This window comes from Haemorhous mexicanus, chromosome 3, assembly GCF_027477595.1.
Source record: "Haemorhous mexicanus isolate bHaeMex1 chromosome 3, bHaeMex1.pri, whole genome shotgun sequence".
NCBI classification, from domain to species: Eukaryota; Metazoa; Chordata; class Aves; order Passeriformes; family Fringillidae; genus Haemorhous; species Haemorhous mexicanus.
Genome location: NC_082343.1, coordinates 35,881,668 through 35,908,835, shown reverse-complemented (window position 1 = coordinate 35,908,835; position 27,168 = coordinate 35,881,668). Strand labels below are relative to the sequence as shown.

At 40.9% G+C, this 27,168-nt stretch overlaps 1 protein-coding gene across 3 annotated transcripts in view; it reads left to right on the top strand.

The window, feature by feature from the left end:
- Positions 1 to 277: 277 nt before the first annotated feature.
- CRIM1 (cysteine rich transmembrane BMP regulator 1) overlaps positions 278 to 27,168 on the top strand; it is a 172,783-nt gene continuing 145,892 nt past the window's right edge. For 2 of the 3 annotated variants that reach the window (XM_059841365.1, XM_059841363.1), the window contains exons 1-2: positions 278 to 961; positions 14,850 to 15,023. In XM_059841365.1, the coding sequence (XP_059697348.1) occupies positions 610 to 961; positions 14,850 to 15,023 (526 nt within the window). In that variant the 5' untranslated portion in view covers positions 278 to 609. The remainder of the gene's footprint in view (positions 962 to 14,849; positions 15,024 to 27,168) is intronic. The other variant, XM_059841364.1, reaches the window with a different exon arrangement.

The window sequence follows — 27,168 nt, the reverse complement described above, 5'->3', positions numbered from 1 at the left end:
CTCCGCTCCGCGCCCAGAGCCCCGGGAGGGGGAGGGGAGGTGCAGGGGGAGGCGGAGGCGGCGGCCGCTGTGGGGCCCAGGCTGCTCCTCGCCTCCGCTGCGCCTCTTCCAGCCCCAGGATCTGGGGCTGGGGGGGCGCGGGAGGAAAGGGGGCGGGCCATCCCCGGCGGTGCCCAATGAGAGAGGCGCGGACGGGCACTTGGGGCGGTGCGGCGGCGATCATCGCCCAATGGGGGCAGGGCAGAGGGCGCACTTGGAGCGGGGCGAGAGTGAGGCAGGAGGCGAGTCGGGGCTCGGGACGCGAGGGGGACAGAGCCAGCCACCGCCGCCGCGCGCGCAGCCGCTCGCACGCACGGCGCCGCGGAACCGGGAGCCGGCGGGCGAGGGACGACCGGGCTGAGGGACGCCGCTTCCCGGAGGGGGCAGCGGGCGGAACCGCCACCCGAAGGAGAAGTTTGGCTGACGCCGCCGCCGCCAAGAGAGGAAACTTTCCTCGGGGGGCCGGAGGCGGGGGCGGCGGGAAGGAGCCGCGGCGCGCTCGGATCCGCCGCCCGGCGAGGGGGCTTCCGAGAGGCTCCCCCCGGCCCAGGCCGGGCTGCGGCGGCTGGGATGTACCTGGCAGCGGTCTCGGCGGGGAGGAGACGCCCGGGCGGAGACGGCGGCTGGCACCTGGCGGCCGCGGGGTGGCTGTTCCTGCTGGCCCTGCTGCAGGGCGAGTCGGGGACGCGTGCTCTCGTCTGCTTACCCTGCGACGAATCCAAATGCGAAGAACCGAAGAGCTGCCCCGGTAGCATCGTGCTGGGGATCTGCGGTTGCTGTTTCATGTGCGCTCGGCAGCGGAACGAGAGCTGCGGGGGTGTCTATGGGCTGCACGGAGCTTGCGACCGGGGCTTGCGCTGTGTCATCCGACCGCCGCTCAACGGAGACTCCATCACCGAGTACGAAGTGGGCGTCTGCGAAGGTGAGAGGTGGCGGGACACCCTCCATCCCTCCATCCGTTCCCCGGGGTGGGGGCACCCGATGGGCGGCGGGAAAGGAAGGAGGGCGCACCTTAGACGTTTTGGGCGCCGGTGCGCCTTCCTTCCCTTCCAGCCCGCCCGCCTGTCCCATCTGCGAGCGTGTCTTCTAACCTTCCCTGCTTAAAAAACCCCACAGACTCCTACTTAGAAGTTTTGCCCTTAATTTTCTTACCCTAAACTTTAGGGTTCTACTGATTCTCCATAGCGTGTCACTGGGTTGCTGATTGCTTGTATCAGCTGCTGATGCCCAGCTAAAATTCCATGATAAAGGACTCGGGAAGAGTTTGGCAGATGGAGATCGGTGGAGGTCAGTCGTGCACACATGATTCCTATTCCGGATTCCCTCCTGTGTAAAGAAACAAGGAAGACTGATCATCTGTTATAAAGTTTTGTTTCCTGTTCCTGTCACTTAATATCTCTCTGCCTGTCCTGCTCGGCATATAATGATAAGGGGTGTCTTTTTCCCTGCTGGAGCATCAAGGGGGATAAATACCCACAGGAGTTCTACCCCCGTGGGTATTCAGAGTCTCTTCAGCTTCCTACCGTCTTGTGAGCTGATGAATTGGTATGAAATGCAAAAGGACTTCACCCCCGTTCAGTTTTTTATCTATCAGAATTCCTAAGATTTATTTTTTTATGTGTTATAAATTAATGAAAGGCCAGAGACAAATTTTTAGTCTCTCTTTCTTTTGTACCTCCAATTGCCTTTTCCCCCAAGTTGAGGGAAGACATGGCGCTGCAAAGAGATTACAAATAAGCTGTAGTTTGGGATATGTATAAATGTATATGTGATTCGGAGCGGGAGCTTCGACAATTCTGGAAAAGGAGACGGAGGCGGTCTCCTCTCGGCGGGTAGAGGGCAGTAGAAAGTCCAGAGAGCTGGTGAGGCAGCATCTGTCCAAAAAACTTGTATTTAAAATGATGCACTATTTTAAGAAAGCTAAACTCGGTCATTTTTAGTGGGCAGCTGACCTTTGTCATGGCGCTCATTATTAGTTTAAAATTCCATTTGCCTCTATAACAAATAAACTGCAAACCACAGCAGAGCCGAGCAGTGTGTCTCACTTGTGCTACAACCAGTGCTGTCAGCCTCGGGAGCTGGTGCTTGGGTAGGATGAGCTCTAGATTAAAAGCTCGATTGTTAAAACATTTTTAAATGGCCCTGAACTATTTTGAAGACCTTGGTTGAGACTATGTTGCTGAATATGTACATTGCTGTAGTGTCTTATTTTTAATATGTATTGGAAAAGTTTTTGTAAATAGAAAAGTACAAGCAAAGGTACTTGGAAAACTTACCTGGTTTTGCAGGAGTTTCTCTTGTCATGTGATTTTGAGTAAAAGCTGGGCTAAAATAGCTTCCCCCCCTTCTCGATGGTTAAAGGAACTAAGAGCCTACAGACATTAAAAACTTTAATGCTCCAATTTCCTTACTGTATCACAGTATGGACATCTCTGGCAGTTTAGGAGTATTTCATTCCTTTGAAGTGATGCAATCTGTACGTTACTGTAGTTCAACTCATAACACGTCCCATCTACTGTTGAAAATAGTATGAAGCATTTGTTGGCAAGATTGTATTTCAATTAGTGTTGTGGTTAGAAACTGGTTCCAGCTGTCCCTATAGGAATAGTCCTAGGGGAGGGAGATAACGATCTATTAACTATAACTAAGGGAGATAACTTCCCTATTTAATTTTCTTATTCTGACTTATCTATTTAATTTTCATTCTCATAAATGAAAACGAGCCAAGCTGAACTGTCAGCCTAATAAATAATCCTGGAATGCCTGTTAGTGAATTGTCAGGAAACTACCTCATTCTGAGGAACAGAGGTAATATGTTGTTGTTCTTCATGGTGCATGTTTTGCACATGAGGTGGCAGCAAGGATGAAAGGGTACTGATTGTACTGCCTGTGATCGCTAATATGAGATTGAAAAGCTCTCGTTTTTTGATTGTGATGACCTAAACAGTTGTTCAGTTTACACGCACGCATGCAACAGGCTTGGCTGGTGATGCCTGATGTGAGTAGTATTAAGCCATGCTTTTATCCATTGACAGAATAAAGGCTGTGCTTTTTTTGCTGTTGTGCACGCTGGGAGTGTGCACGACAAACCCTTTCCTTCCCCAGTACAGGGAGGAGGAAATGGAAGTGTCTTAGAGAGCTGTGTGAAGAGAAATTCATGTTTTTACTCTCCTTCCTGTCTCTAGTCTTTTCTTTCATTGCAATTTTTTACACTGAAATGACCCCTACTGGCTGCAGTTATAAACATGTTTTTTTGTATCATTTTTGAAGCTTCAACCCTGTCTTGTTTCAGACTATCAGCATATGCTAGGCTGCAGAAGACATTGAGAGCTGGAATAGCAACAGGGGTAGAAATACTTGTCTGCTAACTTATTTCTACCATTTAACATACTTGACATAAATGAGTCCTGTAACACCTGACAGAGTGGCATCATCCTGTAACACACCTCTGTGGCATCTGTTGCTCGTAGCTTCTCTTTCTGGAATTACAAACAGACTATTCTTTGTTAAAGCACTGTTTATAAGTGAAATGTGTTGCTGATCCTGACGGTTTTTTCCCTTTATCATTCCAAAAGCTGATGGATGTTCTCGATCATCTCACCACCTTAACAATTCACATCTCTAAGCAGTTCTAATGCTCCATTTGTGTTGTTATCCTGAAGTGGATAAATGCCTTTCCTGAATACAGTTGTATTCTTAGTAAGTAATAATTCTGAGGTCCTAGTGCTGGTAGCTACACCCCCTAAATGGCATTCTTGAGAGACTTTGCACACCTCCAGCCTCTATTGACTTTACAACATCCTTTACAGGGATTTGCTGGATTGGTTCTATGTGGTGTTGAGAGCCTACACCCCCTTCCAAAGACTTAGGGTTGAGAAATTTTAAATGCAAAGCAGGAACTGTCCTTACTCTCTACCTTTAAAGGTAGTCCTGCGGCCACAACTGAATTAGACTGAAGTTCTCCCAAAACACCTGAGCTTTGGCTTCTACAGCTTGGCAGGGCTCTGGCTTTCCAGGGGATCAGAAAGCCTTAAAAAAGCCCTGCCAGAGAAGTTCGGTTACTCTGGGAAGGCATTTCTCTTGTCTATTTCCCTGCTTCCCCAGTTTCTGGTGCTATTAGATGAAGAGGCCTAGATTGCTTTGCTAAACTCATCGAAGTCATGATAGTAGCAAATAAGATAACACTGAAAATATCTGGCAATTATTTTTAACTGTGTAACAGAAACATAAGTTTTTGTGATACATTTGAAATGCATACTTAACAAAACTGCTAGTCTGATGGTGATCTTAGTCTCTCTTTTGAATATACTTTCATATGAATTAGCCTCTAGGTAGACATTGAAAGAAGGTATCACTGTGTCACTAGCTTACCAATAATGTCTGTTACATTGTTTGGTTTTGGTTTGTTGGTTTGGTTTTAGTGGGGTTTGTGTGTGTTGTTTTAATTGTTGATTGGGTCCTTTTTTATTGGGGGGGTACAGTTATTGCTGTATTCTTTTTTCTTACTGCATAATGTATAACTTCTGAACTAAAGTTCCCTTGGGACCAGGAGAAGGTTGCTGTAGCACATTTTAGGCAAGTATTGGGAAGTAGGAGTGTTCATCTCCTAGGATCATGGCTGAAGCTTTCCTTACTGTGGCTAGTCCTAGTCTCATTTACTGAACTTCATCTTTTAGGGAGTTTGGAGCATTACAGTCTGTCTGACTCCTTGCTGGGGCAAGTTGGGAGACCTTGGATGTGTCCATTGTCTTCTCACCCATAAGTCTGCCTAGTTTTCCTCCCTGAGAAATATGGAAGGGCACAGTGTATGGTATGCAACTGAAGCTTAGTGAAACTGGAGCTGATGAGAAGAGTTTAAAACTTGAAAGCCTAGCTTTTTTATTTTCAAAATCTGGAAGAGGAAAGCTGAGCTTGTTTTTTTTTTTTTGTTTTGTTCAGGCATTGGTTTGCATGTGTGCTAGTGCATTTCTTCCCTGCTTTACTGAAATAAGAACAACTTGCTTGCAGACTTGATAGTATTTGTTATCATTAGTAACTCTGGTAGCTAGTACCCTTTGGAGAGCCTTGTTTTCAGTCATTTTTCAGTCCTGTGCTCTATAATGGATCAGTGGACACAAAGCCCTCCCCTTGGTGCTCTGTCTCCAGACAGACTGCTATGCTACATGCTTGGCTTCTTGCTTGTGATGCAGCCCAGACCCCTAAAGATCAGGCAATATTTTGCTTTCTGTACAAGTTCCTGAAGTTCAAGTAATCTGGAAGTTGCATGTGTGTAACCCAGTTGTTTACATCTGTTTGCACTGGAACAGTGCTGCCCAGATATCTTAACTTTTTGTGTGGTTGGGTTTTTTTCTTTGTTCTGTAGTGAATGGCTGGGGAAATGTCCAAGTGGTTCTGATGTCCATGTGTTTGCAGAGAACTTCTCTCAGTAACATCAGGTGTTAGAAGTGATGATCTAGTTGGGGACTTCATCAATATTAAGTGGTGTGCCAATGGCTGTTGGTGTGAAGACAGTCAAAGTACTTTGTTCAAAGGCTATCAGCAATCCAGACTGTCAGGGAGACAAACAGAAAAATATTTATGTTGTCAAAAAGAAAACGATCAGAAAAATTACTTAAGTTGTGAAACTGGAATGAGAAGTAGTTCTTTGATGAATATTCAGCTTCTCATATGCTAGTCTTGATCAAATTTAACAGTCCCCTTCCCCTAGTCCTCCTCCCTGCCGCCCCCAAAAACACTTACTAGGAGGATGCTGAATTCTTACACACAGACTGGATAATTTATAAGCTATTTCTGCTCTGTATTCCATAAATACTGAAATCTCAACATCAGTAAGAACATGTAACTCTGAGTGTGGCATGGAATTTGAATTGGATCAGGTGCTTATTTGACTTGGAAATGCTTTCCTCTCTGTTTCTGGGCATCGTGTTTCAATTTTGGAAATGACTTGATTCCAGTATTTCAGCAAAAATTAAGTGGAAACGTCTAACAGATATGATGCAGGAATTAGTAGGATTTTGCTGTTGTGGATCAGCACAGTAAGTTTAAAACTGTAAGTCTCACTGTGGGTAGGCTGGATTACTAAGTTTTTTAACTTTAGTAAGGGGACTATTCTCTTTTTATTTATTTTTAGTTTTTAAAACTTTGTATAAGCATCCTTTGCTATGTAAATTTTTCTTCCTAGAAAGTGATTATTTTACCAGGTTCCCCAAAATCGTGGTGTTTATAAAGATATTTTTTCCTTTTTTTATTTTTTAAACTACCTTTAAACTTGCCCATAGGCATCTTTGCTGTTTAAGCACCCTCTAGCTAATTCAAGGATTCTTGCATAATTTAACTTCTTGCCTGGTACTTAGTCAACCAAAATGTCATTTCACTGACAGGCATATTATGCAACAATTAACCCATTAATATGGTTCAAAAATGCTGTCCTCTTCCCCTCCTTACTTTGTGCCCCCCTTAAGGATTCTTCATCTCAATAAGTTTATAGGATCTTGCAGACACAACCAAATGTTTCTCTGTTTTAATGGATTAAATACTTTGTAGAGGTGACCTATTAAGTATCTCTTGTGACTTATAAACTGCTTTTCATTTGAGAATGCATTTAATCCACAGGGAATGTAAACTTGGAAATCATGAACTCAGGGTTTTGCCTGAGACTTTGAGTGACACTGGTTGTGTCTGACTATACTGGAATTTGGAAAATGACTGATATTGACACAGAAAGCTTGTGTATATGGAGAAACTTACCAACATAAACTAAGATGGGAAAATAACTTTGCATAGATTAAATTCCACATAAGTGTACGGTTTAAAAATAGTCCCTGGGGGAGCTCTTGTCTAAAGAGACTAGTTTGGCCTTGTTTTGGGGAAGTAAGCCCTTCCTAATGTTTTGAGAAGAATGGAAGCAGTTCACACCTTTACCAGAGACAATATTCAGTCCCCAGCAGCTTTCACTGGGTAGACTGGGTGCTTAGCTTGAGAATCTTCAAATCATGCTAAGACCACCTCGTGGGTCATGACTGTGCAAGTCTTTATTAAGACTGAATAAGAAAACAGACTGGGGATCAAAGGGTTGTGGGTAGGAGGAAAAGCACAGACTGGCTCATAGGCATGCACCAATTCCCATGTTCTTACTCATTTCCTAAACTTTAGGCCTTATATAGCCATTGTTAGGCTTCAGTTGTTGGTTGGGGGTTGTTTGTTTGGATGGGCTTGGGTTTCTTTTTTTTTTTTTTTAATTGAAAAATCTAGCAAGTGTAATGTTTCTGAATCCAAGAGAGCCCATTCTGTTGGGTCATTTATCCTTGAAATGAATTAAATTTCAGTGGTTTGCTACAGGCTGTGTTGTATTCTCCTCAAGATTTTTTCAGAAAGGCTGGATGTGTGTGTGGAGGTATTTCTTCCCCTCACTGATGGGTTGTTGATAAAAAGCTGGGGTCACACTGATAATGGTGTTACATGCTCTGATGTAACCTGTGCTGCTTTCACAATAGAAATGCTGAACTTGATGCCTATCTCTAAGTTAGGTTTTAGGAAATGAAAAGAAGCCCTGAGGGTAATTCTAAATCCAGGCTTGAGTTTTTCCTGTAGTCATCTGACCAAGAAATGGGGTGCAATTCCTCTGAAATATGTTGTAATGATGGTGTTCATTGGTGCTGTGTTAATGACTGGGGGAGAAAGTGGCAAAATATTTAGGATATCAGATTTCTTACAATAGTGTGGACTGTTCTTGGTATAGGTTGCTTTACTCGTGGCCTTGTTCCAGAATTTGTCTTTGACAAAACTTTTCCTACTCCTGCCAGCTTTGCCTCTGCCTAGCAGCTTAGCAAGCTGCCAGCCAACTACTTGTTTGCAGTGAAGGTGATGCGTGCTGCCATACATGCAGGCCTCTGAAGCATGTGGGTGCAGAGTGCAGCTTGGAAAAAAAAATTGGAATTTTAGACTGCTTCGGAAAATAGTTATGAAGCTTTGGCCCTTTTCTGAGGCTTTAGCAATTATTTTTGCAATGAGTTTTCTAGAGCTAGAGGAAAAATCTGCTATGACAGCTGAAACACCGCTGTCCATGCTTGTTCTAATCAGGGGAGTACTGGCAGAGGCTTTTCCTGACCAATTAAATCCTGGGACACAGTGCAGTATTTTCAGTTAGCTATTTATGAACAAGATGTGTTTCTGGCCATCAGTTTAAGATAATTTGCTTGTAAGTCTTTTTTTTCAGGTGTGTAAATGTAAAACTCATGATTTATTATTTCAGACCATCTTTTGGGAAGAAGGCTTTTGGAAGTACCATTTACTTTTGCTATGGGGGACCCTAAGGGTGAAAGTCATAAAAAACCAAAAGGCAAAACACATTCCTCCCCATCCCTCCTTCCTTCCATTCCACCTTCCCTACCCCCTGCAAAAAAAGGTGGGGGTGGGGGGGTACCTGGAGAAGTAAAATATTCCAGACAGTGTGGGGAAAACTTCAAAAGTTGCAGTAGTTGTCCCTGCCACATGCTTCACTTAACATTGCCATTTATCTCCTTGCCTTCCTCAAGACTTCCATAGAGTTTCTGATAATTCACTGGAAAGTGAGTCTGTTTAAATATTTTCTGCATTCCTTAGAATGAAATAACTATTTCAGACACAAGAAGAGCTGCTGCAATGAAAATATTTCTCACTACATTTGGGATTTGATCACCTGAGGTAGCTGCTAAGATAAAGGACTCAGGTTGGAGACAAGCATTACATGCATGTGTTCCTGAGGTATCTAAATGTTATGGTACAGTTCTGCTTTCTAGCTTTGACTAGAAATTTTCTCAGGAAGCTGCAAAGCCCTTTTGTATTGCTGTACATTCCACATGAAGATTTGATCTTGGAAAATGAACCATTCCAAGATGTGGGGAAAAATGCTCTCTCACAAAACTCTCAGCTGTGTGTCTTCCCATAAAAGTTTCTGCCGGCACTAGTCCTTGATTCATGACTTCAGTGGAGGAATGAGTTGCAAGAGGGGAAAGGATTGAAGCCAGTGTATGAGCTCAAACTCTTTTACAGGCTAGTCTTTCCTTCTGCTGCTTTTCAAGGTCTGGGGCTGGGTTTCAAGCATTCTTTAGTGGTAATTAGTCATTTCTATTGTTCAGCTCCTCCAAAACATGAATTTCCTTTCCATCATTCTTTTTTCCTGTTCAAAGAGAAGCGAGAGTCTACTGGCAAGAAACATTTCCTTTTTTTATTTTAGCAAGTTAGAATCCTTTCAGAGACTCATACTGTCTTAATGAATACCACTGATTTGAAAATGCTGTTGTGTGTACCAGTGTGCTGGAGTGGTGGAGCTCAGACCCAGTGGTGGGGCTAGTTTCATGGAGGAATTTCTGCAAGGTTCCCCCCTCTGCCTCACAGTTCCCAGAAGGCAGTACCAGTCTTAATAAGGATTGCTTCTCTCTTGTCTTCAAATGCAGATTTAAAAGGATGCAAGAGTCTGTAAGATGTGACTGGGACAGTTTCACTTCTAGGTCATCAATGTATTTTATGGTGTCTGTTCAGCATCCTAAGAGCTACCTGAGATGCTCCAAAAAAAGGCGGGAGTAGCAGAGTAGCATGCTGCAGTTAAATGTAAATTGTGGGAGTTGACTCAATCCACTCCAGTTCAATAACAGTTCAAAGGGTAGGGTAGTAAACATAAGATTATTATGGGCCAAAAGCTTGTGCATTTGTTTTCAACAGTGGTACTTCAGTGATAATTTCAGTGTGTTTCTTGCTGTTTCGAGGTGATGCATTATCTAAACTGTGAAGGTGACCAGTATAGCATTCTCCAAACAATAGACAATATTCATTAAATGTCCAGAAAGAAAGAAAGAAAGGGTTTGGGGCACAAAACAGAAGTTTTTGTGGCAGGCAGAAGGAATTGAGAATTTGAAGGAAGGGAAAGCAAAACTTTAACCAATGGAGAAGCAGTCTCTGAAAAGGTCTTTCCTTGTACTTTTAGTTTGTACCTGTTTTGAGATGATCCTTTGCCAATGGGTAGCAATAAATAACAAATGTAACCATAGTGAGGTAGTGTGTGCCTTGAAAGTAAGGCTTAAAGTTAGTTTCTCAGCAGCATGCTTTTCTAAAAACAGAGGCAGCTCTTCAGGCAAAAAAAATGAATGCTTCAGTCGTGACCACCATGCCTTGCATGGTGCTGTGTTGTGAGTGCTGGTATGTAGGATATAGTATGGAAGAAGTGATGGAATGCTGCTTACCAGAGACATATTTCTCAGACTGTTTCCCAGACTAGACCTGTTTAAGGTTCTCTTGTTCAACTTGTTAATGCCTTAATCCTCTTCCCTACTTTAGGTGCGTGCTATGACAGGACTTGGGAATTCAGCAATCCAGAGCAGTATGTGAATTTTTAGTGAGCTGAAATATTTGCTTTGCAGAAAGCAAATGATTCTATGAATGATAGAAGAGAAAAGGAAAAAAGTTTGGGATTAATGTGAAGTCTCCCTTCCTGTGGCTTCCTTTTGGTATGAAAGCACTGTTGGAAGAATTAAAAAGGTACTATGTCCAAGACTTAGCTTTGATCTGAGTAAATGCAGAGCTACTTTATTATCTGAAACTTTATTATCTGGAACTTGCCTGAATGAGTTGGAAGGAGTGGGGAATTGCATGTAGATAGAAATTATTTGAAAGAGAAATGACTTTGAAGCTGTAGTTATGAGCCTGCTGGGAGCATTTGAACTCTTTGAGGCTTGTGTGCAAAAGGTACTTGAGTGACTGTATAACAAGACTCCAGTGACAACTCAGGATGGCTAAAAAGTTCAGCCCTTTGATTTTTTGCCCTTACCTGATCATGCCAGCACAATCAGGTGGTGAAAATCACAGCTAAAAAAAATCAGTTTGGATGAAAACTAGTAGTTTACTTGGGCTTTTTTTTCAGCTGCATTCCTTCTAAAAACTCTGGAGTGTTAAGTACATGCTTGATTTTTGTGTTTTTAGGTGTCCTAGAAGTAGCTACGGGGTAGGATGTGCATTCCAAGGTTTGAGGCATAGATTCTTATATTTGGGGTTTTTTGGTCCTGCTTGCAGAGAAATAAAGGTTTCACAAATTAGTACATTTCAGTTTTTGTTCACATCATACAGAGATGTAGGCATAAAAAAAACCAGTCTTCTGAAAAGGAGGCCATAGAAGTCAAGAAAAACATGCAGGAAAAGGTATGCAGCCTGGAATAATTTGTGAACTGTCCCAGGTCCCAAATCACTGGTTTGCACAAGTTGTATTTTTAGAACAGTCCCCGGGACATGATGATCTTTTTGAATAATAGCAGCTAGGTCATATGTTTTGTACAAGATATCATTCCTTTATCAGTTAAAATATTGCTGACCTCTAAAGGTGTGAGCATGCTGTACTGGGCCACTGTTTATCTGCATCAAGGAGAGCACTAGATGTCTTTGCATCAAGTCTTGGAATTGAAGTGATGTGCTGGGTTCATCCCTTTAGCTCAAGTGAATACTTTCATGTGGTTGTACCTTCCATTCCAAAGAATTTTGTTCTGCCTATATTGATGTGACTTCTGAGAGTTTATTATAAGTGGTAAACAATTATTCATCTAACAGGACTTTGAAATTCTGTTCATAAAAGGAGTAAATCAGCTAGGAAAAGGAGTCAGTCTTTAGTCTGCATGAAAAATTATGGTAGACTTGGCACTGATTTACTGAACTAAAATAAGCTCTTGCTACATGTTTGCTACTTCATTGATGTAAATCTTGTTTCTAAATAAACTTGTGTGAAAAGCAGGCTGGTAGAAGATGTGCAGGCTAAAACTAGATTTGCATTCTTCCTGTCTGAATGTAACTTTCTTCTATTACCACCCAGTAATGAAAATACCTTGTTTGAAGATTCAACACGTTAGAAGTATAGTCTGAACAAGTATTACTCTTCTTATTAAGACTTTAATGGCTACTGAGCTAATTTTTGAGGTGTCTGGCAGTGAAGGTGCACCTACTATTGGGCCATGTGCTTCCTGTGTACCTCCTTTTCTGGAAGTTTATGAGGGCTGGCAGATGTGGTACCAAGCACTAAGCTGTCCTGGAGATGAGTGTGTGTAGTGCCACGCCATGCAGTGTACGTGTATCGAGGCGTTCTGCCACGGGCAAGGGACGAGTCTGCTTTCTGTGCCAGCTGGGTCCCACCTTACGTGGGGTGGGCAGCTCTCATGTGGCAGGATCCTGCTGCTCTGTCTGCCTGGGGAAGATCTAGTGCTGAAATACCACAAGGCAAAGCAGCTCAAATGCTCCAAGGTGGTTTGCTAGAAAAGCAGCAGAGCATCACCATCTCTGTGTCCTTCCAGTCTGCACTGCACTGGCCTGGGAGCACAGAGCTGAGAGCCCACACGCCGCCTCTGGGCTCCTGTTCTGTGCCCAGGAGTACAGAAGGAATGCTCTTGTCACAAACAGGGAGCAAGACAAACACTTAAAGGCTGTTGGGCTGGTGTGGATGAAGCTGTGGTCCTTGCTGTTGCAGTTTCAAACAGCAAGTCTTGGACCGTAGGTGTAGCTTTTGTTCTTGTCCTTACATGGATTAATGCTGTGACTTCTAAAATACAAATTGTCCAGGCTGTATTCCGGCTTCTCAAAAACAGGATGTATTATTGTTCTCCAAATTCTCAGGGTTTGGGGTTTTTTTTTTGTTGTTGTTGTTGTTTTTGGTTTTGTTTTTTTTTTCTTCTGTATGCATGGCCTCATCACAGTGAGAGTGTCCCAAGCATTACAGGAGAAGCATCTTCCTTTGAAAGGATTTTAATAGTTTCTCTTCAGGAACTTCTGTGCTTCCTTCAACTTTCGTTGATACAGCTGCTGTATTGAATGATAGGTTAACCTAAGAAAAAAAATTACTTCCTGGGGTTACTGGCTACTCTTCCTTTGCGATTTTTATGGAGAAGAGCCATGAGGTTTCCATGGAAATTCCCATCTTCACACCTAAAATGGACTTTGTTGTTTATCAGTGCTTTTTTGTCAGCAGGGTACTTTGCCAGCTCATAATAGAAGGCGAGGAATTTGTTGTACAGGGAGAAACACACCGGTCAGAATCTGCTGTGGCACTTCCTGTAGCTCATGTACAGTACTGAATTGGTAAACTGCTCTTTTAAATGCTTTTTTTTTCCCCCTAAAACAGGAAAAACTTCAGGTTAGCGGATATTCTGCATATTTCTGTGAGTGGAAAGAATTTACTTGCCAACCTCACCATGTGTGTGCATATACTGTTATTTGCTGTTAGTTTTTAGGCTTCTGTTGAGCATCAGACTGAATGACAGTTTTGTATTGGCTGTGGCCTCTCATACTGGAGAACACCCTCTGATAACCCCAACAACAAGAGGAAACCCACCATGCAGAACTGGAAGATATTTTAACTTTTTTGGGGTGCTTTTTGGCAGGATCTATATTGGAAACTTGCTTGTTGATGGTAAATAAAATTGGAGTGAACTACTTAGAATGCACAATGTGAGTGCTTCTGTTGAATGTAAGGATATAAAGATTAAAAATACCTATTTTTTTCCTTCTGTCATTAGAAGAAGTCAGTGGACTCTGTGCAACTGTTTTGTAGCACTTAATTTTACAAGCTTGTCTGTCTATAAAACATCTGGCATTCTGTAGCAAAGAATACTTAATGCCTAGTTTAGTTTCTTCAGTCTTGCTTAAACAAGTATATGATAGGACAAAGGGGAAGGGTTTAAAACTGAGAGAGAATAGGCTTACATTTAATTTTAGAAAGAAATTCTTTACTGTAAGGGTGGTGAGGCACTGGAACAGATTGCCTAGAGAAGTTGTAGATGCCCTGGAGGTGTTCAAGGCCGGACTGGATGGAGCTTTGAGCACCAAGGTCTAGTGGAAGGTGTCCCTAGCCATGCAGGGGGGTTGGAACTAGATGGTCTTGAAGGTCTCTTCAAATCTGGGATGTTCTATTTTTCTATCTTGATTAATCTTCTGACTTGGTGGGCTGTTGCTGTATGTGCATTTGACGTAAGAAAACTGAGATATTCTAGGACTGGTAATCTTTTGGAATTCTGTATTGACTGGATTTGTGTCTCTTTCTGGAGGGGGAAAAAAAAAAATCTTGTTGCATGTGGCCTCCTGAAAGGAAGATGGGCAGTTACAACTGGAACTGGAACACCAGTTACACTCATTTGACAGGACTGATTCAAAAGGAACAGAATTATTTAAGCAGAGAGACTCATCCTGATCCCTCTATCCGTAGACCCTTGCTTAACAGCAAAGAGTGCAATGTGCTTTATCAGTTCTTCAAGAATATGTATGATAATTGAGGACTGCTCGAAAACTCATTTTTAGTCATATAATGGAATCAGACATCTGGCATCTTGCAGCTCTTCTGTAATAAAAAGTTATCTCCATGGAGCGAATTCTATGTGATGCATTTTTTAATCATCTTTTAAAATGCTCTCTTTCTGACTCAGTTTTGACTTCTGTAACAGCTGCAGATTCTGTACAATGCTCTCACTTCCATTATAAATATAACTTCAACTATCTGCAAAAGTTATTTCTGTTAGAATAGCACTCATTTGTACTAGAGCTATGCATTTTCCTGAGATGACATAGTTTTTCATACAGATGGAAGTAAACAATGCCAGTTGCTTTAGCAAAATGGGCAGTAGAACAGCTGTGAGATATGGTATTTGGCAAATCCCACTGTTTGGATTAGTCTGTTATTTTTTTCATCTGTTATCTTCTGTTTAGCACTGTGTTGAACTTGAAGCGAATCCCACCCAACTCCAAAGCAGCTGAAAATTACGTACTGCAGCTGAAATCCAATAGTGAGCGAGTTTGTTTGTTTATTTTAGATGAAAACTGGGATGATGATCAGCTTCTTGGATTTGAACCATGCAATGAAAACCTTATAACAGGTTGTAACATAATCAACGGGAAGTGCGAATGTGACACCATTCGGACCTGTAATAATCCATTTGAGTTTCCAAGCCGGGATACTTGTCTGTCGGCCTTAAAAAGGATTGAAGGTAAGCCCTTGTCTTCAGTATTTCAGAGTTAGTAATTTTTTCTGTGCAGTTGATGAACAACTAGAGTGTAGTGTATGTTTAAGGATGACTTGTGTAGTTTCAGATACCTGTGGTCTTCTACATGTCAGAAAACAGGTGTATGTTTTAGAGGAAGATAGTACCTCATAAGCTTATTTTTCCAAATGCTTAAGTTTAAGATGGGAAAAAACATGCTTTGTGTGCTATGATGCTTGCAGATTTTAAGACTAAACAGTTCTGTTTGTAGTTTGTACTTCTTCAGCTGCAGAGCAGTGTGGAATACTCTTTAGATGTGTTGATGTGACTGAGTCATGAATAAACACATTAAACGCAAACATGGATTGTAAGAGTAAAGGCATAGTAAAGGAGTAGTTACTGAGTATGCTTATATCTTTTATTATATGAATGCATGAATTACTATTTTCTTTAAGTTTACATAATGTTACATTACCTTACTGCTCATATTTTACAGTTCCTATGTTCCTTTGATTAGATTTGTATTAGGCCCCGTATGTTTATGCTTACGCATACATCCATATTTGTTTTGCTTTTTTTCCTTTTTGTTGTTTGTGGCTAAACTGAAAATGAGTTGGCTCAAATATATCCAGCTGGAATTAAAGTTACATGGTGTATTTCTGGATTGTTCTGAACAGCAATTAAAAAATGGTCCAAGAGCACTCCTTTATGATGCTGTAATTACTGTTCTCCAAAGTGTTCAAGAACATGAAGAAGTTGATTAGTGGTGTGAACCTGCTTAATTAGACTGCTTTAAACCAATGTTTTAAGTTGTATGGAAAGAGTTAATGTATTTATAAGGCTACTGACAATATTTTAAGTTAGGGGGATCTTATACTTAAGGAAGTGTGATGCGATGTCATCTGTTGTACTTCTTTTGTGTTGAGGAAATTGGTTTTGTGCTAGACTTAAATATGGAGATGTTGTGAGAAACTCAAGATGTTGCTCACTAAAGGCATACAAGTGCTTAGTCTAGGATTTTTCTGGGTTTTTTCCCTCATGTAACTCTAGGAAGAGCAGAGGCAGAACCTTTGGTCTTGTTAATGTGATAGTGGGCAATCGCATGAATGGTTTCTTCAGTCTTCCCCTTCTCTTTTCACTTGAGAATATGTACCTAAGTCTGTAGTATTTCAGCAGGAAATACTCTACTGGCATGGCAGTTCATCGTGTACTCGCCGTGAAAATCTGTTGTGGGTTGTCTTTTTGTACTTTGCAGCCTTGGAAGAAATGGACTTACCTTGTGGAATAGCATAGCTGAAGCAGGTTGATTCTGAGTCACTTGCTTTCAGCAATCTTTTTTTCAGCTAAATTTTCATTAAAAAAAAAAATAGCATCTCATAACTATCCATTAGGTAACAATATTCTGCATGTAAACTGACTGGTATAAGAGCTGTGGTGCAGTTATTTTTTCAGAGGTGTAATTTTCTTTTTTTTCCCCCCTCGGTTTTATTTCTTTGTGGAGTGGGGAAGGTGTTCTTCCAAAGCCTCAGACTGTGGGGCACCAGTAGAAGTGTTTAGGGCCTGTTGACTTTTTAATTTTTCACAGTTGGAAAGGATGGCTGATGCAAGTGTTGAAGCAACAACGGTACCTTTAAATAACAGAAGTCTGGCAGTTACAACTTGAGTGTTAAAACAGTCCAGCTTTTACTCCTAAGAATGTGAATTTGCATTTGCATCCTCAGACTATCAAACTGTACCACTGAGGGATGTTGGAAGGTAAATCCCTTTCTATTTCCTAATAGACAGGCAGAAGTCATAATTTAATTTTGATTTCTGCATTTTACAGGTATTGTCTGTGAAATTTGCCTACTATATTTTGCCCTGTAAATGTTTATTCCTTCTTTCTCTGGCCAGAATTGGTAATTGAATGCTAACTGCTAATGGAGGTTGTTTCTTTAAGTGCATTAGTTCTTGTTTTGGTAATTAAAACCAAAGTAATGCTTCATCCTGTACCTAAGCTAACGGAAAAGAATAACTTTTTTCCACTGGTGCTTGCCACGTCCCTGTTTGCTAAGCAAGCCAAGGCTCTTAGGTAAAATGGAATAGACACTTTGGTGTGTCTGAGCCAGTATTTGCTGCTTGAATATTTCAGGTTTTCAGATTTTAATAGTCTGAAAATAGAATTCAACCACTCAGAAAGTCCACCTGAAACATGGCCTAGGTAGCACACAAACCAGAGGGCTCCATGAGCATGTTAAAATAGAGAAATCTTTTCATTTATGTAAGGCAAGCTAAATCTTAAAGTGTAGTGTCATGTAAAAAGGATGATTCGTAAGATCTGTTAAATATGTCAAATTAAGGTTTTCCTGAAATCCAAAGTACTGATGTATACTTCACTCTTTTGGCTTGTCTGTTAAAGATAATAGCAGGAAGATTTGAAACTAGTAATTTAAACCTTTAAATACTCTAATAGAATCTGTTGCCATGGAAAGTGGGACCAAGGGGGGGTAGTCTAACTTCTATCTCCTCACCACACTTTACATGGATAATTAAATACACAGTGTGATTAAAAAGACATAAGTTGAATACCTGAATGATGGATACACCACAATAAGAGTTTCTGAAGAAAACTGCCCAGCTTGCTGAAAGCCTGCAGATAAGGAATCTGTTGCATAGATACAACCTGACAAGTAACAAATAGTGAGCTTAAATCTGGAATACTGTTTCCATATGGGAATGTGCTAAGGGATTGAGGCTTTTGCATGTACTTCATTTTCTTGTGCCTTGTTCTGCTAGCCCCTTCCCTTTCAAGAGCTTTTCCAGTCATCTTCCTTCTTTATCTAGTTTGTCTTATACTTAAGCTTTTCAGCTTGTGTGTGGTCTTCCCCTCTGGGATTGATGTCAATTCTAGCTTTCTTACTCTTACCCAAAGTTTTCTCTTGTTAGTATCATGTAGGATCTTTCTCTTCCTATTGGCTTGGGTTCTTCCTGCCTTCCTGGGCTCCTCATATTTCATTCCTGCTTTACCACTCTCTATCCCTTTCTTTGCCTACCTATTTAATTCTGTTTGTATCCCAGTTCACTTAAAACAACTTCTATCCCTCCTTCCCAAAATCAGGTCACCTGGCCTCTAATGTCACATTGTTTAGATGTCATTGACAGGCCCTTAAGCTGTGTTTTTTATTTTGTCTCCCTGAGATTTGCTGTACCCTGTTCTACCCTCTAATGAGAAGAAGTTAATCTCTACTCAAAGTATGGCAAGGCTAAAGTGCAATCTCAAGTAATGCAAGTACTCAAGGCAGTCGTCTCAATCCCTTGCCCTTGTTTTCCTGGAAAACAGTAGGATTAGATATATTTGAAAGGATTGGTTTGGTCACAGAACTTGGTAGCCAAATTCTGTCTAATTTTCATGTAGAAATGCTAGAAGTGTTTAAAGAGTTTTTACTTTCATAGATTATATAGCATAAAGCACATTTCTGCTTAGAGGCCTCCCAACTCCATCACCAGGCTTGAAGTGCCTGTTTCTCCACATGGACCATCAGTGACTTTTCGTAGAGAAGGTTTGTATAGAGGTCATGAACCATCCTACTGTGAGGAAATGCACACATTTGGGCCTAGAAGAAACTGTCTGGAAAAGCTATTGCATACCTAGTAATAATAATACTAACAATAATAGATTCCTGTGTTGGGGTGTTTGGGTTTGGTTTCATTTTTGTTATTGTTGTTTAAAATGCTTTTGGTTATTGTCCTAATGAGTGCCTGTTCTGATATGGTTCAGGAAATCCTGTGTTCTTGAGCTTGGAAAGCTTGTTTCTATTCAGGAGCCTGCTAATGATGACAGCTTGGTTGAACTTGGACTGCTGGAGCGGACTGTGATAAATATGGCCAGGGTGGAAAGTGGCAAGATGCCTTCTGTCTGATGAGCCACAATTAATGGACAGGAGTCTTAATAAACTGCATCTATGCATTCTTGCAGTCACAATTTGCAAACAATTAGCTGCAGCCAGCATAAAGGAGTCAGTGCTTCAGAATTGGTGTGAGATGCTATAGATTTGGGATGAGGAATTAAGAGAGGAAGTAATTTTTTTAAAATCAAGATAAATTTGCAGGGGAGTGATAGGAAGTAGCATGGAAAACTTGTAATGTAGTGCCTGTTCAGTTAGCTGGAAATCTAGGTTCAATGGCTGTATTCCAGTTCTGGGGTCTTCTGCTTTCTCTCCCTCCATGCCTGACTGACACCAGTTCAGAATAGCCCTACGCAGCTTTAAAGAACAGGAACCCAAGGATGTTCTTGAGCCTGCTCCTCCTCTACTAGAGTAGGGCCTGGATCTGTGCTCTTATGAGAGCATCTGTGCCTGATGAGAGGCATCATCAGGCTCACTTCTTAATAAAAGTTCCCTGCTAGAATAGCTATCTCCTCTTCCCTCTGGGAAGTAAAGTTGGGGGTCAGTGCATCCAGTCTTTCCAGCTAGGTGGGCTGTACATTAGGCTGGGTTTTCTTCAATTGATTAATAAAAACTTCAATCTGCAGAGTCTTTCAAAGAGTTTGCTTTGATAATGCCGGGTTGTGATATGACACAGACAAACATGTTTTCCAGAGAGAGCATAAGTGCTATCAGTCACAGCAATGACAGTAGTTTTGCCTTGTAGCTTCAGTGTACACTTGAGCTGTTAGAGGAGAAACCAGTCAACTTCATCAGTTCTACTCTATCCAAACCATAAGCAGTTTCCATGTTGACATTAAACTCAGGCTTTATTCAGAACAAATGTGAAGGATAAAATTTGTGCCTTTTTTAAGGAAAGATGTGATTAATGCTTTAGGTTAATGAACTTCTTTCACTTGTATCTCTGTCCCATGTAAAATGAGCTGCTGATACTAAACTATTGAAGCTGTTGTTTTAAGAATTGCTTCTTGGTTACCTGGCTTGCACCTTTCCAAGCTATTCACTGCTGTCCTTCATAGGTGAAAGGAAAATGCCTTTTAAGTTGCTGGTATCTATTAAGCTGGCTTATTGCAACACACTCCTTGCATTCCATTATTTTTTACATGTAACTGAATAACTTTTATGCTGACAAATGTTGCAATACCTGTTAGACCAGTCCTGGAATAACAAATATGAGAAGGTAATTTTATTCTGAATGCTTGTTTGGTTGTTGTTAAGTTTGATTTTGTGTAAAACTTCACCTGTGTGGTCTTAATGGCTTTATTGAAAAACTAGAAGATAATAAATCCAGCTTTATGCTGATTTATCAAGCAAAGAGTGGAATGAAATACTTTCAGATGTGCTTAATCTGATATATTTTCCACTCTCCTTGCACAATTAACGTATGTTTTTGCTCAAATAACTAAACTTTGAAGGTTGGCATGTATTTGCAATAAGGAATGCAGTTGTTCCAGAGATCCAGGTTTTACCCTTGAACATGCTTGTGAGAGCCAAGTAGGTGCACTTGAAGGCAAAATTTCACATGAACACAGAGAAAACCAGCAGTGTAGCTTTTGGGCTTTTTTTCTGAATGCATAGAGATAGAAGGGAAAACCCACATTTCATATGGAAATAATACAGACTAGAAGTACTAATACAAACTTCAATACACAAAGCAATTTTCCAAAACAAAAAAGGAAGAGATCTTGATCATTAAGTCAGTAGGAAGGTTCTGTGTCAGTGGCACATCTGGCAGAGCAGCTGCTTTCATAGCATGGCAGTGCAGCCTCACATTTGCAGGACTTGTCACTTTTTCCTGACTGGTTCCTCAGAGAACTGTTCCCTAATCAAGGAAGTATGATCTTTTTAGCCAATTTATTGGCTATTTTGGCATGTCCTGTACTTAAGGCAAGATATCACACAGACAAAATCTATGCCATGAGATTTTGAACTAACCAGAGGAAAATCTTGTAGAAGTTTCAGAAAGATATCAAAAGGGAAAACTGACTTTCATATTTCTGCATTGATGTGGCTGGATACCTAATTTTAGGCTTAATTAGATTATGAATAATTCAGTTTGTATTAACAGGGAAAAAGCTTCATTGCAGGAACTGTTAGGAGGGAAGATTGAATATAGAGCACAAAACTGAGCAGCTGGTTACAAAACCCTGAAGTGTTACTATTGCAAAAATTGTTTACAATTCTTTTGTTACAGTTAAAATATTTTCTCTTTTTCCTTACCATTTTATGTAACTGTGGTGTTTTTGCAGTGTAGTAACTGAGCTTATTGCCTTGCTGTGCTGCACTTTGCTCATGTGAGCTGCTGTACAGATGCCATGCCTGCTTTTCTACATCTGTATCCTCAGGCAGGTAGTGTGTATGGATAGCCTACTGGATCTTCCATTTATGACACTTCAGTTTCCTTCAGACTTGGCAGGTTTTGAGATTGCTGTGGACAGAAGTGTAACCTTGTGCTGTACTGGCCCTGGGATAGGACTGAGTGACAAATGCCTCCTACAAAGCCAGCAGTCAGATGTAATGGTCAAAGCAGGCTTGTTCCTAGAGACAAAGGAGCATTCTTCTTGCCTTTTTATACTTCAAATGCTTACCTGCATTCACCTGAACCTGAATGCAAGATAACTGATCGTACCTGGGGCTTCTATGAGAGTAGGAAAAAACAGGGCAGGTATCTTGCAGTTGGTCATATCTTGTGCTGGATAAATTCGGTGCCTCCCAAAAGCTCTTTTCCATGTTGGCAACTAGGCTGTGCTTGAAGTATGTCCACTTTAACTGTAGTGTCAAGCTACAGGTTTAAATGAATGCTTGACCTTACTTCTGTTCAAGTTGAGGAAGAGAGTGAAAATAGAGCCGGGGACTTTCAGCAGAACACTTCCAGATGCAGTGTTGATTTTAAGGATCAAAAGTTAGCCTCACGTGACAGAAGAGACCTGAGCAAAGATCTCAAATTGAATGGTGTGTAAACATTAGGTTAATGTTGTGTAGTAGCAGGAAGCTATATTCCTGTGGCTGGGTCACAGGTCTTGTTTTGACAGGGCAAGTCTTGTTTGGATATATGCGGCATCGATGCTGACAGAGATAACTGAGTGTTGAATGAATGCATGCAGTGATAGTGGTATCAATGACATACTGGTCAATATGACAATTTTAGTACAGTGGCTATGTCTCTATAAATAATAAGAAACAGTTTATTGTAAAATCAACCTTTTTTTGCTTTGGATCACCTCCAGTAACTTCACAGTTGTCTCTTTAAATGAATGATATACCAATATTTTGTGATTCTGAACAGTTGTATAGTACGGGACAAACTGGTTTAACACTTTGCCTCCAAATTTAGGCCTTGAAGTTGTTGTGGTGTTGTTTTCTAAATAAAACAGACGCTGTGCCACTTCCACATCATCAGACTAGAGCTGAAGAGCTGTTGGGAGTTAAATGCTGTCAGTCTTCTGGAACTGGATCTCTCCCCGAACAAGATGCTGGCAGCTGCCAAGTCAAGAGTAAGAAGAACAGACTAAGGCAGGACTCCTCATTCCAGCTTTACTAGAAACTGGAAACTCCAAGTGAGCCAAGCAAGATCAAAGTGCAGTGTGTGTGTTTAGAGGCGGGGAGGAGGGGAAAATGAAAAGAGAAAGAAATACCCATCCTTTTTTCACTGACATCTCCTCCTAGTGCTGGAGAGTTAAAATGCTTAATGGATCAGCATACTAATGCTGTTTGTTGTGTGACTTTAGGTGTGTTAAGCAAGAAACTGAGTATTCCAGGACAGCTCTCCCAGAATATTTGGGAGAGCATACAGGTAACCGAGGATGGTTGGGACTCTGATCCTGGCTCAAGGGCTGCACCTGGGTAGCAGGGCCATTACAAAGAAACATGTGATCTGACTGGTTTACTGATAGGTCTGAATCTCTTACAAAACATGATATACATTACGCCTAATGAATGAGTCTGAGGCATGGTAGAAAATGAAGAGGAAAAGTCAACATGTAAAGTCTGCTGGTTGAGAACTTTTCATTACTGCATAAAGTTATTCTAACATTAGCAGGATTTTTGTTTTCTAGGTGTGTGTTTGCTTAGTCTTTTTCAAAACTCTGTGGGGTGTTACTGAGTTTCCTAAACCAGGTCGGTAGGAGCTAGCATCATATAAAGGGATGGTATGCATTGGTACTGCCTAAAAATGGTTTACTCTCTCCTTTGCCATTGTCTGAGTAGGACAATGCTCAGACATTCATGCTCAGATATGCTTCATTCTATTACAAAGACTCTGGCTAAGCTAGCTAGCAATCCCTTATGTGGATTGTCCTGTATAGGGAACTGTGCTTTACTACTGTGTTCTGCAGGTTCCTTACACTGCAGAAGAGTTTCAACAGAAACTGTTTAGTATTAATGTGAAGTGAGATTAAGTGAAACTTGAAAACTAAAAACTTGAAAACTATTGTAACTTCACAATAACTCATCCTTAACTTCTTTTGAATGACACTCTAACATTCCAATAATGTGATAGCTGTCCTACTTGCAGGCCAGAGTGTGAGTGCTCATTTGTAAGAAAGTCCCATAATTTCTGTAAGCCACCACTAGTTTGGTTCAGGAGGCTGCAGACAGAAGTGTTTGTGTCTGACATTGAGTTTACTGAGTCCTGCATTTGTGAAGCATTGATTGGCAGTGCTCTCATTCCAATAATCTTTCTTCTCAGTCCTGGGCACTATTGCTGTAAAAACTACTAGCTCATTGAGAAGGGAAAGAGTGCTTTCCTTTCTAGCAGAAATCTAGTCTGTCTTTACAACTGCAGTCCAAAAAACTCATAACTGTGTGATCAAACATGGTTTCACATCAGGTCACTCGTGCACCTCTTTCCATCACTGTGGTAGTTCTTAATTGAGTGATAGTTTACATAACTGAAATTCAAATCTGTGGAATATGGAGCAAGAAATAAAACTTACTTGTAGGGGTATAGAATATAAGAAAATAATGATAGTGTAGAAAGTAATCTTACCCTTAAGGAGTTGCAGCTGGGCCAATTATCAAATATTAGGAACAGGCCTGACTTTAGCAGGCCACTGCTGTAACCAATAAGAAGAAGAGTGTTATAAAAGAGTGGGTTGGCTGGTTGAGAGGGGAACTGGAGTCAGTTGGCTACTGTGTGAAGAAGAAAGTGTCAGTGCCCTGAGGAGCTGCCCACAAGAAAACACCAAGAAGGTGTGAAACTTTTGTGACAAGGAGGCAACAGTATGGAACCCCTGCAATAAGATGACAACACTTACTGATTATCTTGTTTTCTCATAAAAGCCCAGTGGAAATCTGTGAATCATTGCTAGGTCTTCAGGCCTATGAACCCCTTATGGAAGATCTTCCTTTTTTTTTGTTTTTTTTCTCCTCCCTCTTGTTCTTCCCCACCTCTTAAGGGCAAAATTTTCATGGGCTACATACAGTTAAAGAGCTTACTGTGGAGTACAAGGATTGCTATGGAGTTGGAGGAAAAACTAGAGAAGCAAAGGAAACGTGTCAAAAGGATAAGACAGCTGTATCATGTTTGTGATTTTTGCTTATGTTTTAGGGTTTGGGGGTTTTGTCCTTTTTGTTTTGTAGCATGGTGGCTTGTTTTCTTTTGCTTAGTGAGGGTCTTTGTTGTTCTTTGAGGTTTGTTTGTTTGTTTTTCTGGACTGAAGCTAAAATTCCTCAAGCTGTTATTTACTAATGTGTGTAGTGGATACAGACCAGAAGACCTCATGGTGTTCCAGGGTTACAAAAGTTGGCAAATGGGAGCTGAAACCTAAAGTATAACTGTAAGGTATAGCCTAATAAGAATATCACTTTAAATTTCTTTGTCAGCTTTCCCACAGAAGAAGCATAACTGTCTTAAATTAAAATAATTTGTTACCTGGCTACATCTGTGTGAAGTGTATTCTCTGAATGTGCCTTTGATAAGGTTTTAAAAATAAATAAAAACCAGCAAGCTACTCTGTGCCTTGTAGTCCGGTGGTTTTGACCCATCCTGACTAAGTTGAATGAATTGATACTTCCTTTCTCATCCATGTTTTGTGTAAACAAAGACTGACCTAGTTTAGGCATTAAAATGCTTCTGGCTTTGAATCCCAAGTGGAAAAGGGGGCTTTTGAGTTTATGGTCTGGTGAAAAGGGGGATTTCTGCTGCCTCTTGCCTTAAGGAGTTCATGTCTGTATGCTCCTTTGTGTCCTTTCCCCCTGTGGCCTTGACATGACATGCTCTGTGTCCATGCTGTAACCTGGGGAGAGGAATCCCTTAAGCTGTTGGGGCCAACAAAGATCCTTTATTGACGAATAGTGAGTCAGATGGTGTTGTGAAGAAATGAGTTTTTTATCATTCTGCTGCTTTTGTCTCAGTTTGTGCTTTTCCCTGCTTCCTGCTCATGATTACTTTTCAGATTTATTCGATTTGAACAATTTCAACGAATGGGTAAGGACTTCAAAGATATTACCATTCTGCAAGTACTGAATATGGGCAGGTGACTATGAGACTGTACAGCAGAAAATCTACTTCAGTATGAGGAAGCAGAGAATCTGTGACAGCTGGAGGACTGATGAAGAGAAGTATACTATTACTATTTGAACAACTCGAAAAGCTTCAATTGATACTCTCATCATCTTGTGTGCTACAGAATGCAGTTCTGAAACGAAGCCTCAGGGAACCAGGCTTAGTAATTTCAGTGCTAGTGAAGCTGTGTGCTCTCTTTTATGTTCTCTGCTGTCAAATGCTTCCAGTAAAAAAAAAGTAATAATAATAATAATATGGTAGATACAGTAATTTTAGGCTCTAGATGCCACTAGGTGGCAGAACCCCTGCATCTATTATGTGGATTTCTTTTTGTGCCTTGATTCTTCATCAGAGTATCTTGAAAATACTTTTCAGCTATCGTGTAACGAGAATAAACATCAGTAGGGATGTTTACATGCTATCATATTGAGCTTATATTGGCTGCTGTTGTGGGAAACATGGAGGGCTTGCAACACAAACACACTCTTATCCTTACCTGTTCAGACTGCCTACCCCTTCTGAAAAGCCTGCTACTCAAAAAGCACATTTAGTTGTACTTAGATGTCAACCCAACTCTTCCCCTTTTTCTTGATTCTGTTGTTAATAGATGAGGTACGAGGAGATGACAGTGACATTTAAGAGGAATGCTTTGTAAAGAATATAGTGGCAGGAACATGGAGATGGTGAATGGCTTAACCTGTGGTAGAAGGTGTGATTTTTGAGTGTTGGAAGCTCAGTGTTTTGGAGTGACTCATTTCTGTTGGTGAGACTCTTGTAGCTTAGTAGTTATCAGCTGGGAAACAAATATATTTTGAAGAATACCTGTTAATGATTCTTTTCAAATAGGTTCCTCTTCTCTTAGTGCTAGTCTTTGATTGCAATGTGCTTGTCATCCATTCATTGTGGGAGATCATTTTAGCTTTGTTTTATTGCTCTTTTGACTTACAGAGCAGCTGGGATTGTGGCTGGAAACAGTCCAAGAATAGGGCCATTGCCTGCCTCTATTTACTAGTAGAGGCCTATGTAGTTGTGGGGGTTGGGGACAGGATAAATTCTGCAATTATTTATATGTTTACATGTTGTATGAACTGGGATACAGCCCTCATCTTGCATTAAGGGATACAGTGCTATTAAGGCAGGAGACATCCATGTCCTCATGATCTACTTATAAGTAAGCCATCTCTTTTAATGAAGATATCTATGAGTGCATGCTTAGTAATGAATCTGTTAAATACTGATTGATGAATCTGAAAGCAGCATGGGTCTGTTTCTTTTGGCGCTGGATTTTAGGAACATCATGTAGATATTTCAATCTGGAGTATTAAAACTGAGGTGTCAGATTTCAGAGCAACTTGATTAGGGTTTTCAAAAGGTATTAGAACCAACCTTTAATCTCTAATCAATCTGTTAATGAGAATTAACAGATAATGAGAATGAGAATTAACACCATGTGATATCTACTTGGCATTTTGTATACAGTTGATCTGGTGTTCCATGAAGGAAGTTTTAGTCAAATGTTTCTGACCACCCATAAAGAAATATGAAGGGATAACAGCTTACTCCATTTGTTGGGTAAATATTGGCAAGTTTATAACTTCGTTTTGCTCTTCTGGAATAATCACATGAATGAGAATTACCTTTTAAATGTAGTGTCTTGGAGGAATTGTACAAGTCTCTTATTTATGAGTGAGTTCAAAGAGAAGTTTGCATGCAAATGGCTTTT